This window comes from Tinamus guttatus, unplaced genomic scaffold, assembly GCF_059628265.1.
Source record: "Tinamus guttatus ecotype Peru unplaced genomic scaffold, ASM5962826v1 Tinamus_guttatus_pri_ptg000628l, whole genome shotgun sequence".
Taxonomy (NCBI): domain Eukaryota; kingdom Metazoa; phylum Chordata; class Aves; order Tinamiformes; family Tinamidae; genus Tinamus; species Tinamus guttatus.
Genome location: NW_028289162.1, coordinates 211,624 through 225,406, shown reverse-complemented (window position 1 = coordinate 225,406; position 13,783 = coordinate 211,624). Strand labels below are relative to the sequence as shown.

Genomic DNA, 13,783 nt, shown 5'->3' with positions numbered 1-13,783 from the left:
TTATGTGGGATGTTTTGCATCATCTTGTGCATCAGATGTTGCACGTGCTGTGGATGCCTCATGGAAATTTTAGATGCTTTGGATGGACTTTGTTGTTGAATGTTTGGTAAAAAGGCACATACCTGCCTTGAGCAGAGCACGGAACTGCCTGATCTGTTTTCTCTTTTGTGGCGTTTAAGATACAATTATATATATATATTTTCCCCCCAGATTTGGAGAGCAAACTCTGAATTCCAGCCTTTTCAGTTTGCTTGCATGGTCAGAATGGTCTTGTGAGACTTGGATCTTTTTTGATTTTGGGTATTCTGCAAAACTTAAATACATTCTGAAAAAAAAAAAAAGTTAGTGAAATACTCATTGCAGAGAGGTACAAAATGAGCTAGTCAGCATCCTCTTTTCCTTTGCAAAAGTGAAAATACCCTCCAAAAAATGAGGGTGCAAGTGGGGCGCTACCCAGGGGAACCTAGTAGTGCTATTTGTTGTCTGCTGAAAAATTTGACTCTAACATCCCTGATCTGACATCCCCCAAATTGAGCAAGGATTAGATGTGCTCTTGGACAGGCAGTATGAGGCATGGGGCTCCCCCATCCCGTCGTCCCGTGTCGGGGCCGTGGATGCTCCGCGCTGGGCAGGTTCCTCTTGCAAGGAAATCGTGGCCCGCGCTGCCGGTGCACGTTTGTTAACGTGTTTTAAGTGAGCCTGTGTGCTGTGGGGCTACCGTTGTGTTTTTTGAAACCAGTTTAGCAGTTATTTACCTTTCAAGCAATTAACGTAATTACCATTATGCTAAGTAGTAATTTTGGGAAGTTCTGCTCTGAGCCCTTACGACTCCATCGGGACAGTTTCAGTCGGGGCTTATCTTTTTGATGGAAGCCTAATTGCAGTTTTGGCTTTGTGTAAACAAACAGAGGCAGCTAATTGTTTAGGCAAATAGCAGATTAATTTAAATATGCATCCCTAATAAAACAAAAATGGTCCCCATTATGGGGCTCATTCCCATGGCGGGGAATATAAATATGCAATGGGAGTGCCATTAGACAAGGATCTTAAGGATTATCTGCATTATTTCACATGGGTAGCACTTTCCAGATACCAAATAATCTTTACAAAAGCAAGCGTAAATCAATTTAAACTCATTTAGATACCATTTTGCTATGTGCAGTTTCATTACCACACTCTTGCCTTGCCTCCTCTGGGACACGGGAGGAGTGTTTGCAAACTGGCATTGGTGCCCCTCCACAGCTGCCTGTCAGGGCTTTTATGTCTCCTTTTGAAGGGAGAGCTCCCATTAATCATTTCATCATTAATGCTCGTGCTAGAGTAGAAGGAAGGCTCCTGCAGCCCCAGCCCTGCCTGTCAGGCTTGAAGATTGTTTCTCCGTTAAGGCAGTGCAAAGGTGGCCCCGGCGTCTCCAGCGCTGTCCATGTGTTCTGCAATACGCTCCTGATTGCTCTCTCACTCATATTTACATCCTGGGCTTAATGCATTGTGCTTTCAAATAGATTGCTGGTGGTCTACGCAGGAAAAAAGATACTTTCTGAAAGCACCAAATTCTTCTGCAGTTTCTGGCTTCCACAGCACGAGGGTTAGAAGTTTTGCTGCTGGTTGCAAACTGAGTGTTGAGAATGGCTTGAAGTCCCTGCCCTGGTTGCTCTGTTGGCAGAGCTTTAGGTACTTGACTCTGCAGAACTTCTGTGTGTGAACCAGAATTAGAATTACTTAAATTTAAATGTGGATTCTTCCTTTCTCTCTCACACGCTCTTTTTCTGTGGTGCTAATTGAGGGCAAGTATATAATCGAACCAGAGCTTCAGTATCCATTTGAAGTCTGATCTTCCCCAGATGTGGAGAAGTGGGAGAGGTCAGGCAGCCTTCCTCAAGGCAGATCCCAGTGTTGTCTGACAGGCAAGAAGTGAAAATAGCAATACAGCCTCCAACGCCAGACCCCGTGGTTTTGGCAGGGTCTGCCCTGACCCGCTGCTGCTCTGCTGTGCACTGGTTTCCTGCCCCAGACTCTTTGTGTTCACTCTTTTCTGCAGAGTGCTTCTAAGCTTCTGTTCTCAAACAATCTTGAAGGTTTTTGAGTTCTTGGACAGCTCAGAACTGTGCTTTGTGCCTTGGTATACAGGAACTGTGAGCATTTGGAGTCTGATGGTAGGACGGGAGCCCATCCATCGTTACCAGCACAACCAGAGGATCCAGGCGTTGGCGCTCGCTTCCGAGGGCGCCGTGGTGGCAACGGCATCTGGCTTCGAGGTCAAAGTGGAGAGTCCTAATGACAGGGGATTCTGGCAAACTACAGAAACATTTGAAATCCAGAAATTGGTGAGTCTCCAGGCTATGCAGCTTTGTTCCATATGCTCCTCATTCCAGAAGCTTCTCATCTGCTAATTATTTTGGGGATGGTTAAGGGGGATCTTACAAAAATCTTACAAGTGTGTTGCATGAACTAGAAAGCAGCATTATCAGCTAGAGGCTGTGATTTCATAGCAGGTTAATGGATGAGGGTTTTGTCGCTGAAGAGCAAGGGTGAAATGCTGGCTTACACTACAAGTGAAAATGAATAGGTCCATATGGTGCAGGAGTTTGGCTGTTTTTAATTATTATTTTTTTGTCAACATTAAGTTGGCTCATTTTGAAAATCAGTATTCTCGCGTAGAATTGGAGCTAACACGGAAGGTCTCATTCCAGATCAGTGCTATCTGATTAATTCTGAGGCAGGATATCGCAGAGGAGCTAATAGGATCACTTGTGAAGCTGTAAGTAGCTGTGCAGCTTCTGTAGGTTGCACCTTCTGTCACTGAAGTTTGGAGACTCTTGCTCCACCATCACAAACATTGACTTGTACAACTAGTGGGTAAGAAGTTGTGATTTAACCATTCTTGGTGCATCCTGCCTTTGAAAGCTAACTCAGTTCTACAATATGTAAAAATAACAATCTGAGTTATCCCTTTCGAGGGCACTGTATTCACCTCCTAACCACAGTGTTTGCTCTGTGTGCATTAGCCTTATGGTGACCTCTTGCTCGTCCCTTGTTAATTTTTCTGTCCTTTAATTCTTCTGTAAAATGTGTCCATTCCATCTTTATTCCTCGATGTGGCATTTTGGAGTGGTCTGTTGAATTTCTTCTGTTTTTTATTTGTTTACTGCCTCTTTCCATAGATTGTGAGCTGAACAGGAGCTGAACTCACAGATACACAGGGCTAAAGTTGATATTCCATCATTGCATAAATTTAGTTTTTAAGGGTGGTGACTTAAGATAGCAAATAGCCAGCTCATGTGTACAGTTTAGCATATGATGCTATAGAAGAATTTTTGGCTGTAATAACCATGAAAAGTCTGCTCTTTTAGGTCAACTTCCTTAATCTGGTTCCAGATGTCACGGGGAGTCCGGTGACGGTAGCGGCAGCGGGGGACGTGGTTTATCTCCTGAAATCACCAGATCCCGGCAAGGTTCTCCATTCTGTTTATGGCCAGCCCATCACGTGTCTCGATGTATCTGCTAGTGAAGCAGCCTTCGGCGTCAAAAGCTTTGGCTGGTTATTGAATGAGCCCAACCAGGTATTTAATTCGATTTATTTCTGAGATTTCTATACCTTAACCAATAAGCATTAACCAATGAAGAAAACTTCATGCTATTGACCATTTCCTCCCCTGTCCTTTTCCTTTCTCCTCTTTTTTTTTTTTTTTTTTGATTTGGCAGTAGAATGAATATTTCTTTTTAATGAAATAGTCTGATGTTTTTATCAATTTTCTTCTGGTGAGCTGAAGTGAGGACTTGTTTGACCAGCTGAGTTTATGCAGAGCATGTTCTGCTCCTCGGTGAGGCCTGGCTGATTCAGCTCTGTGCTGCACGAGTGGTGAACAGAGAATTCATCTCAGCAGCCCCCAGAACGGTGGGACTGTTCCGTTAAAGGAAGCTGAATTGTGGCTGTCGGTTTGATGCCCTCCCTAAGGCTCTGCTGCTTTTACTGGCATTTCTCAGCGCAGTACCTCACACCCAGGAGGTTTTTGGACTGCTGTTGCACACTTGTGGCTGAGGCCTCTTCTAGTGCAGCTCTTCTGTTGCAGGAGATGCTTTCTGGAGCTTGCAGTCCCAAACAGTAACATAAATAATGGAATTTCTTTGGGACTTAGAATCCTATCGGGATCTTGATACTCCATCTGGGGATTATTACTGCAAAGCTCTTGAAATGCTGAGCTCTTCTGATTCTCCAGAGTCTGGAGTGTAGCACTGTAGTAAAACCAAGGCCTGGGAATAAGCATCAAATGTGGCATTAGTCTGGATCAACAATGTAAATATTTATTGCCTAATTTCAACATTCTTTGGCCAGTAAATAATCACAGTCTCCTGTGTTTTGGGGTTTGTTTTTTGTATTGTTTGGTTTTTAGATTCTTTTTCCAAGAGTTTGCAGACTGCCTCAATAGTTTGCGTGTGTGAGTGGTTTGGTTCTGTGAAATTTTAGTCACAGAATTGAATCTCGACAAAGAAGTTTTCTCCAGAATTTCTCTGGATCGGCAGGGATGGAACTGCCGACCTCCCTGCATGGAGCAGGAGGAAGCAGCAGGGAACAAGTGGTGAAAGGAGCCCGTGTCCGTAGTGTAAAAATTCTGCCTTTCCTCTGGCACAGGGAAAGCCTTATTTAGGGCTAACCCTGTGTTAGGAATAAATCTGAACTCTGCAGTAGAAATAAGTGTCCAGCTGCATCTAATTTCCCCATAAAATCCACGTTCATTAGGGAGATGCCGAGGCCACCGTAAATACCTCTTGGGGTGAGAGATGCTGGGCGGCCACGCTGGCTTCGTTAATTCCTTTGCTGCTCTAATCCATTTTTTTTCCTCGCAGAGGTGGGAGGCTGGAAGGTAAAATTGCCGCACTCGGTAGCGTTGCTTTTGTGCCTCCTAAAGGGCCGGAGGAATCTGCTCAGCTCCCGGGTGTCGCTCCATGAAGCCGGACATATCCCCTGATTTTCTCCCAAATTGTTTGGCATGGGAGCATCCTGCACAGGTCCATCAGCTGCCTTGAGCAGAGCTTGGGCTCTCAGAAGTGCTCGCCTAAAAGCTGTGCTGCTTCAGGTTCAAGGGTTTTGGTATTTTCTTCCCCCTTCTGCTGTGGGATTTATTTCTTTATTTCGAGCCTACGTTCGAGCACCTGTAATGCTACTGACTTAATCATTGTTTATTTTTATCCAAATTTGAGAGCTGCATAGAGATTTGATACATCTCTTCCGTAGGGATTTCAATGTCAATGTGCTGAAAAGAAGAGAAAAAACATCAAATCTGTGCCACAGACCTGCTTCTTGTGAGATGATAGGCAGGAATGCAGGGAGGGTGTAAATGCCTCGGCTGTGGGGGGAAGTTCAACTTTCACTGCATTAAGCCTCAGACAGCCCAAGTGCGAGATGCACTTTCTTGAAAGTGAATCCTGCTTTTTTCTTTTTGCTTTGGTGCTCCTGAAACTCTGTTTTCTGTTAAGCTAACAGGAATTTCTTAAGCAGGGGTTATTTCAGCAGGATTAGCTTAGTGTGGAATATACTGTTTCCGTTAAAACCCATATTCTTGAAATACCCAGACCTTGTTCCCACCTTGGTTTGCACGTAGGTAATAAAACAAACCACGGGCTCGGGGCAGTCTGCAGAGCCGTGATCCAGCCTCTGCAGTAGCATCAGCCCCTGGTGTTCGTGTGTTTGAGTTTTGTCTGAGCATCCCATGTGAAAATATTTTCTGATGCAACTCCAGAGGCAGCCACAGATTTAAATGAGACCTGGCTGTGGTCCTCGTTATGTCAGGGGATTTCTTAACATGTTCAACACTTATTGAGGATAGAAACTGATCAGCAAGGAGGGATTTTGTTGCTTTTCCCACCAAATAAGCTTCTCATTGGAGTCATACAAAATAATTTTGTTTTACGTTCATGTAGCTTTGAAATACTCTTCTTGTGGTGCATGCAGGATCTGTGGATGGTAGAATTAGAAAGCACAATTCAGCACGTGTCTTTATTTTGGGTTCCTTTGTGCACAAACTAGGGCATTATTTCAGAAGAGGGGCATGAGGAAGGAAGGAGGAGAACACTAATATTTTTAGATACTCCATCCTAGAAACAATAGAGACATAGAAACAAAAGGGATGGACGTGCTGAGATCGGATGTCTTGGGAATTATTTGCTGGGCTGTCTCTTTTTTGTCCATTTTGAGCTGATGGTTGGTTTGTACCAGCTCAGTGGTATTCAGCATTCTTGTCTCTTCTCATCGGTGCTTCAGATACTGCCTGGGATTTTTGCAACTGTCTTTATTGTTTCCACAGAGTTCTCTGACTAGTTGCAATTATGAGCGTGTCCAGCAGAATTAACCACTTGAAATGCATGCTGTGAACTGATATTCATTAGAAAAATTGAATTTATAAATTTTAAAATATTTCTTTAAGCTGAATCTGATACTTGACAGTCTCTGGGTGATCTTTTTAGGTCGCAGGTGTATTACATCAGCCCTCACAGCTTTCTGGCACCTTATTTGAACTGAAATCCCTTTCTTTCTCTACTAATAAGCTTGTACTATCTCTTCTAGTGTCATGTCTCAGTTGCTATGGAGTTCCGAAGACTGAAGCTTTTTGTCTTCTTTTTTTTTTTTTTTTTAAATATGTTTATCAGCTTTCTTAACCATCCCGAACCTTGTAAATGTTCTAATTTTCAGTGGCTACGTGCCAGTGATGGATAAATTGGTCTTTATGAACTGTTTTCATATCGCTAGAAAGACCTGTCTTGCTGGTGACTGAATGGAAATATGTGGGATTTGCCCAAATGCTTCCATTCTGGGTGCTGCAGAGCATTAGCAGAGCTTTGAAGGCAGAAGGTATTTTACATACATTTTCTTTTCAAAGTGTAGAAGAGTTTTTAATGTGGATCTGAAGGGTGTAACTTTGTATAAACCAGGTAATGCTATATATATATGTATATTTTCAGAAAGATTTGGAGTTTTTTGTGCCTCATTTCTGTACAGTATAACAATTAGCCTCACTCTTACTGAAAAGTAACAATCTGCTGTCTTGCTTTGTCCATGTTTGCAATTTCCTCCAAATCCTTTTTTTTTTTCTGCAAGTTAAAAGACAAAGAACCCCTTATGCATTGGCTGATTCTAAGGACATCTGCATTTTTTCTGTTTGTGCATTGATGTGCACAGTCCAGAATTGGCACCGCTGCTGAGGTAGGGATCTCAGGTTGGGAAAACGTAGCGGATGGGATGTGCTGTGAATATTCAAGGCGGTTATCCGGGAAACTAGAGAATTCATTCTTTTTTTAACATCTAGCCTGCCATCTTTTTGCCCATGCTATGCTTAGCTGGGAGGGCAAGTGGGTTTGGGGGCCGGGGTTTGTTTTTAGTGAGCAAAACCTTTTATACTTTCACCCCTGGATCCCTGACCTCTTACATCAGTCTCCAGCCACAAGTTAGATGAGCGCAGCGACCTCCTTGCAGGCCGTCGCAGACATCTGCCCGCGCCGCAAAGCCGCCGCGTTGGCAGCGCGCGGCCCCGTTGGCGCCGGGGCTCCGGCCGCGTCCAGCGCTGGAGCGGCGGCGGCTGCAGGTGCGTTGGCAGGAACGCGCAGCCGGAGCGCGCGCGCCTGGCTCCGCTCCTCGCACCAGCCCGGGGCCTTCCTTTCCCGCTCGGGCAATGCAAGCTTAGAAGGAAAATCTTTTTTTGACAGCAGATGTGGAAATTTGGAGGAATCGGCTTTGCGGCGGCCTGCTGCGACCCCGCTGTGTTTTTGCAAGTCTTTAAGCATCGCTCGAGGCTGTCGAGTGCAGCTCGGAGCCCGGGAAAGAAAGTTCTTGTGTGCCAGCAAAAGTCACCTTTAGGATGGCATGGAAGTCCACGTGCTCAGAGAAGTGGTTGCGTTACCAGCCTCACACAATGACTTATATCTGGCAAGAACTTGCAAAATAGTCTCTCTGGCTGATTGTCAAAAATTACATCATATTGGAGTAAACTGCTTTTAAATCAAACATCCATTATTCATGTATATTAACTGCTTTTTTATTTTTTTTATTTTTCACTGGCTGTTTTGTGTATGATTTACTCTTTTTTTTTTTCTTCTCCTTTCTCTCTGATTGTGTCTTGTCTCCCTCGCCTGCTCCTTTTAAATCTTAGCTCATCCCTAAATTTATGGAGCCAGCACACTTATCTCTGTGTGCAAGTATCAATATGCTGACCTTACATTTGTTAATATTCAATTTTTTTATTTTAGGATTTTATTTTCGGTGTTCTATGCCACATTTACAGTAGGCAATTCAACGCATTGGCACAGGGAAGCTGTGCCCCTGAGGCTGGTAAACTTTGAAAATATTTTTTCCACATCTCTTTAGAAATAAAATTCACACTTGCAACAACGCTCACCATATGCTGCACCTGATTTGATGACTTCTGCTGGGAGTGCGTGTGAAATTGCGTTATCGTTTTTGTAGGTTCCGCTGCCGTTGAACGGTTTTGACCCGGGTAGAACCCAGATCCCTCATTATTCATGGTCCCCTTTCTCTTGCTGGCAGTGTCAGTGTGTGTTCAGGCAGTGTTTTCTCCGCTTGGCAGGAAAGGGGAGCAGCACAATCTGAAAATCAAATGCAAACTCTGATCCCGGTCTTGCTGCTTGTTCCTCTGCGTCTTTGGCCGAGTCAGATGTTTTTCTGTCTTGATCCTCTGCTTCCCTATCTGTGAAATAATGGGTGCCCCCATCCAAAATGATTCTTTCTGGGATGGCAGTTTTTGAAGGAGGTAGCTCGGGTGTTATTCAGTAAGGAGGAGGTTGGAGGTTTTGAAGGCATGGTTAAACTGCATTATTATTATTATTTTTTGCTAAAACTTTTGATACCGTGCTTAATACTTCATCTAAATAAGACTTACATATGTTGTGTATGAGAACTGCTTCACTCAGTTCTAGAAGACTTTTTTTCTTTTACTAGCCATGAGTTGTAGTAACTTAAAAAGCCAAAATGCACTTGCAGAGGGAAACCAGCTCTTTCAGCAAGCAGTTTTCTCTGCTGGCTTATTGCCAGGATGGTGGGTTGAATGCCCTGCTCTTGCAGAAAGACCCCCGGCTCTTTGATAACAAGTGCTTGGGGATTTGTTGTTTTAATGTTCCGTCCAAAAAAGACATCTCTGACAACAGTGTCTCCCTGAACACCTGCTGGGGTGTTGGATGTGCATGGAAGAGTTCCATCGACAGCATTTCCTTCTGTTCCTCAGCCTTCCTTGGAAGGGGCTCAACCGAGGTCTATGCTTGGCCTCAGTTAGCTGCAAGGTGCGGCAAAGCTCACAGTTTAGCTCCACTGGCTACAGAATCTTTAATTCTTTATCCGTTAATTTGCACCTCATGTGGTCTGGGAGAGCGTTATAGAAGCATTCCTGGTTCCCACTGATCTGAAGCTTCCCAAAGCACAGTGAGTTTTCCTTTCTTCCTCTCCCTATTCCAGGACACGTGCCAGGCTGCTTCCCAGCACATCTGTCTGAGGAGGGTGGCCACCGGTTGAGACTTGCCCGAGTCGTGCAGTAAAGAAGGAAATTAGTCTAATGCACTGCCTTAACAAAAGGGAGAGTACGAGCTTGAATAATTAATATTGCTAGTCTGTGGCAATCGGATAAAATGAAGTCCCATTTGCTCAGCCTTATTAAAAGAGAGAGAGAGGGGGAGGGATGGTAAAGGTCGTTAAGGGACTTGTAACATGGAAAGAATCGCCTCGGAGATGGATAATGTGTTTTCTAATCTCTGCGGTCTTTAACTAAACATAATGGTAAAGGTACTCTGGCTATTTCTGGCGTGTTGAATTATTAAGCATTCGGGGAGATTGCTTGGCTCCTCTCCAACAACGTAGACTTTTTCATTTGAACGGTGTTAATAGGTAACACTTTTTATTTTGTGCGTCCCGTCCCGATACATCTGCCCGGAGTATTTAATGCTTTTCCTCCCTGGCGCCCCCAGCTTTTCCCTGGGGAAAGGGACGCTCATTAGTGTGTTATCCCAGGGTGCTGCATTTTACACCCAAGTGCTCCTGGTTCACTTACCTTCCGCTCGGCACCTATTAGGTCACTGGTCTTGGGTGTCCATTATAGGATTATAAATGTCTTTAAAAGGGTAATCCCTTTGCAGGGTGCATTATAGGATTATAAACCTCCAAAAGATCTTATGCTTTATCTGCCCTTTAACATACTGGCCCGTCTTTCAAGTCCCTCCTGAACAGGTATTTTCATTCTTTCTCCTTGGCCTTTATAAAGAAAAACCTTGTTTCCATGGGGTATTCAAAGCTTTGATGCTGTCATCAGTGCATTTTTAAAAAAACTGTCTTCAAGAAATTATTATTCAGACCTAAAACTGCAGTCTGCCTGAGTTTCTTTTGTTTCTTTACTTATCAGCTTGTCAAGGTTTGAGATTCATTTTCAGAGCATAAAATTGCTCTGGATAGAAGCTGAATTCAAAGGTAGGTAAAACCTGAATGCTAAAAGATGCAGAGAGCACCTTCCTCCCAAGCGGTGGATCTAAGGGCCTAGAAATACACAGCGGCGTCATAAAAAGCTACAAGAAACAAACAAAAACCTTGGAGGGTGGAGACTGCTGTTAGAAGAGAAGAAAGACGAGAGGGTAAGGCAGTGATAAGATGAAAAAGAAGCTTTTCTTTGAGTTTTGTGGACCTGACCCTGTATTTTTTTTGTAGGTTCCCTTTCTTACAGGCGCGAAGGAAAAACATGATTTTCGAGGTGGTTCTAGCTACTTGTAGGAGTTTCTCCAGGTCTGGAAGTAAGGTTGCCAGCAAGTGAATATGTAGAGTTCACTCAGATTTAGAAGGGGGGGATCTTTACATGCTTTGTGGAGGCAAGTTTTCATGGTAGTCTTCCATAGTCATGACTAGGTTTTTGAGTACCTATCTTATGTTTATAGACTAGGCAGGAGCTTTGGTCATTTAGGTAAATTAATAGTTTGTGGATGCTCATTGTAAGTATTAGCCCCAGGGGACTCTCCCAGCAGAGCATTCAGGCCTGCCTCTTCTCCAGAGCTTTAATGCCCAGCTGGGAAGGGCTGGATGGGGATCTTGAGTCAGGAGGTGGCATCTGCTGTTGTAGACCCAGCCATTCTGTCATTCATGAGTTGAATTCAGCAGAGTTTAGTGACTTTGTCTTTTGCTCAAAGCTTTCCATGGAAAGATCTGGTTGATCTTTGCCAAAAGCTCCGTGTCTCTTTTTTCTGTTAGCGAGCCGTTGGAAGCCCTGCTGTATTCTGCCATATTAGTCTTTATGGCAAATAAAATGAGTCCATTTGCAGGTATTGAAGCTCAGATTTTTGCTTTTTACACAACTTTTATGTCCTAAGTCTACAAAGGGAGAGTCTCTCTTGTTTTATAGAGCTTGGGAAAAGCTGCTTTGGTCTTAGGGATGAAAAAACACCCTATAAAAGCTGCTACTTGGGCCATGCAGCTTGAAGAGCAGTAAAATGCAAGGCAGCACGTGGACCTTCAGCCTGGGAAAGGGAGCTGCCTGCAAAGGAGGGGGATAAATATTATAAGCAAGTGAGGAAATTAGGAATGACTGTATTAACTGCAGTTAGGTAGTGGATGAAATGCCTGAATAAAACTGTAGCATCTTTTTAGCTGGAAGAAATGGCAGGTGGAGGAAACCTACGGAGGCTCTGCACTTCTGTGCAGTATTTGCAGAGATCTTTAAAGGATTAAAGGTTTAAAGCTTTGTTGCCTAGAGGCGCCCATCACCAAATCATCTGCTCCTGCTCTCCTAATTCAGCCTTTCTGATGCTTATTAAAACTGCACAGCTAGAAAGTAAAAGGCCAGGCAGCATCGATGCTCAGGGGAGAGGGCAATGAGCAGAAGGGAAATAACTTGCATTTTTCTTCTAGCATTTAGTGCAATGATCTCCACTGTTACCTAAAACCAGAGTGGTTTTTATGCCTTTTCCTGCCAAGAGGGGCCATTTCAGAGGTGTTGTGTCTCTTGGTGTGTCGTGTGACCCTTTTGGCAGGGCCTGGCAAGGCCGAGTCAGGGCTCAGTCCTGCGCTCTCCTCTTTTTGCTCTTTTTTAGCAAGTCCTTCTTGCATAGTCCATGTGTCTAAACCTTCCAAATATTGGTTCTGTTTACTTTTACTATTATTTCAAATGTTAAGCTTAATAAAGAAGCACTTTTCTTTCCCCTGTAGACCCCAGAGAATTAACCCAAATAAAATCCACATGGCTTTCCTTGGTTGCCTACACCAGTCTGATACTGGTTGACAAGAGCCTTGAAGCCCTTGTTCTTGGAGACCCTCGTACCATTGTATTTGCATATTTGTGAGCCTGTGATATTGCTATTTCCATGGGGACATCTTGGTTCCAGGGTAGAATATTGAGAAACAAGGTCTGCAACCTGCCCCAGTCATGATGACAGCTCGGCTCTGCTTCATGCTGCAGCAGCACGGAGATGTTTTGCCTGTGCTAAATTTACCTGGTGTTTGTTCTCTTTCTGCCAGATTCTTCTTTACAATCTGGAAACAAGTCAGTGTCTAAAGAAGCTGGGCAACTCACTGGGTGACTTTTCATGTGTCAACCTCCAGGACAGCCCTCCAAACATGCTCGTTACAGGCAATAAGGACAGAAGGTGGGTACCATCAAGAGCAGCAACCCATCCCAAATTAGCTTACTTCCTGTCCTGCTGTCCTACACCTGGACCTGCTAGAATTTGTTTCTCCTCTAATGTTTCAAACGCAGTCTGCATGAACTTCAGGAACAAAATATTAGGTAATAGTTGGATGTGGCTGCTGGTTTGCTTTGTTTCTGAGAGCTCCATGGGAAGACTTTCTTTTCAAGCCATTTGGTGGACACAGTTGGTGTACGGCCCAGCGAGACCACTTGGAATATCTTCCACTTCCCCACCACCACCCGCAAAATTAGTTTGGCATTTAAAAGCTCACTTTCTGATATTAAAAAAATAACCTAAGGGATGAATCATGTAGGATGAGATGGGTCTGTCTGCCAATCGATGTCAAGAGTGTATTTCGGAACACTGTCATGTCTCTCAGGTGACAGAAAAAAAAAAGAGACTTTCATATGAACAGATTCCAGCTTCTATTTAGCTGATTAGCAGCTTTCTCTTTAGCTCCTTGGCTTGGGGAGCAGGATTTTCCCTGCGCAATATCTGGTGCCAGGAATGGACGCGCTGGGAACAGTCAGTGTGAAAGGATTAAAGTGCTTAAAAAGACCCTTTGAGTCCAATTTTTAGGTTTTCTCTTTTTGGCTAGTGACTTGCAGGGTCTGATCCAGTGCTCCAAAGGAGATGTGGGATGGCAAGGAGCCAGTCCCTAATGGCTCCTGTTCCTTCCCCCTCCTCCCCGCGCTGGGCACGGGGCTGCAGGTGGTGCTCTGGTGTGGTGGGTATCAGCTTGTAAGGCGGATCCCTTCCCTTGCCAAGTCCCAGACCTCTGTCCCGCCAGTGCAGCAGCTTGCAAAAATGATTATTTTGTCAAACAGCTTTTTTCCTTCTCAGCGGATAGGCACTGCAAGCAACCCTCACGCTTTCCTCGGCAGCGAAGGTAAAGCAAATAAAATGGAAATATCAATTGCATGAATGCATGCAGCAGAGTCCTTGGGAGGTTTTTTCCTGTTGGAACAGATGATGGATTTTCCAAAACACCCCAGTTAAACACCATTGCCCAATGATGGAAGAGCACATAGAGTTGATATCCCTTAAGTTAGATTGAAATTTGCTCTCGTTTTACTAGAATAAATGTCTGTGCCCTTTCCCCTCAGTTTTTCAGTCCAAGAAT

At 44.1% G+C, this 13,783-nt stretch overlaps 1 protein-coding gene across 1 annotated transcript in view; it reads left to right on the top strand.

The window, feature by feature from the left end:
- The window catches only part of FBXW8 (F-box and WD repeat domain containing 8), a 44,534-nt gene that overhangs the window by 25,938 nt on the left and 4,813 nt on the right, over positions 1–13,783 (top strand). The window contains exons 6-8 of the mRNA XM_088535275.1: positions 2,128–2,324; positions 3,351–3,560; positions 12,491–12,618. Coding sequence (XP_088391401.1) covers positions 2,128–2,324; positions 3,351–3,560; positions 12,491–12,618 — 535 coding nt within the window. The remainder of the gene's footprint in view (positions 1–2,127; positions 2,325–3,350; positions 3,561–12,490; positions 12,619–13,783) is intronic.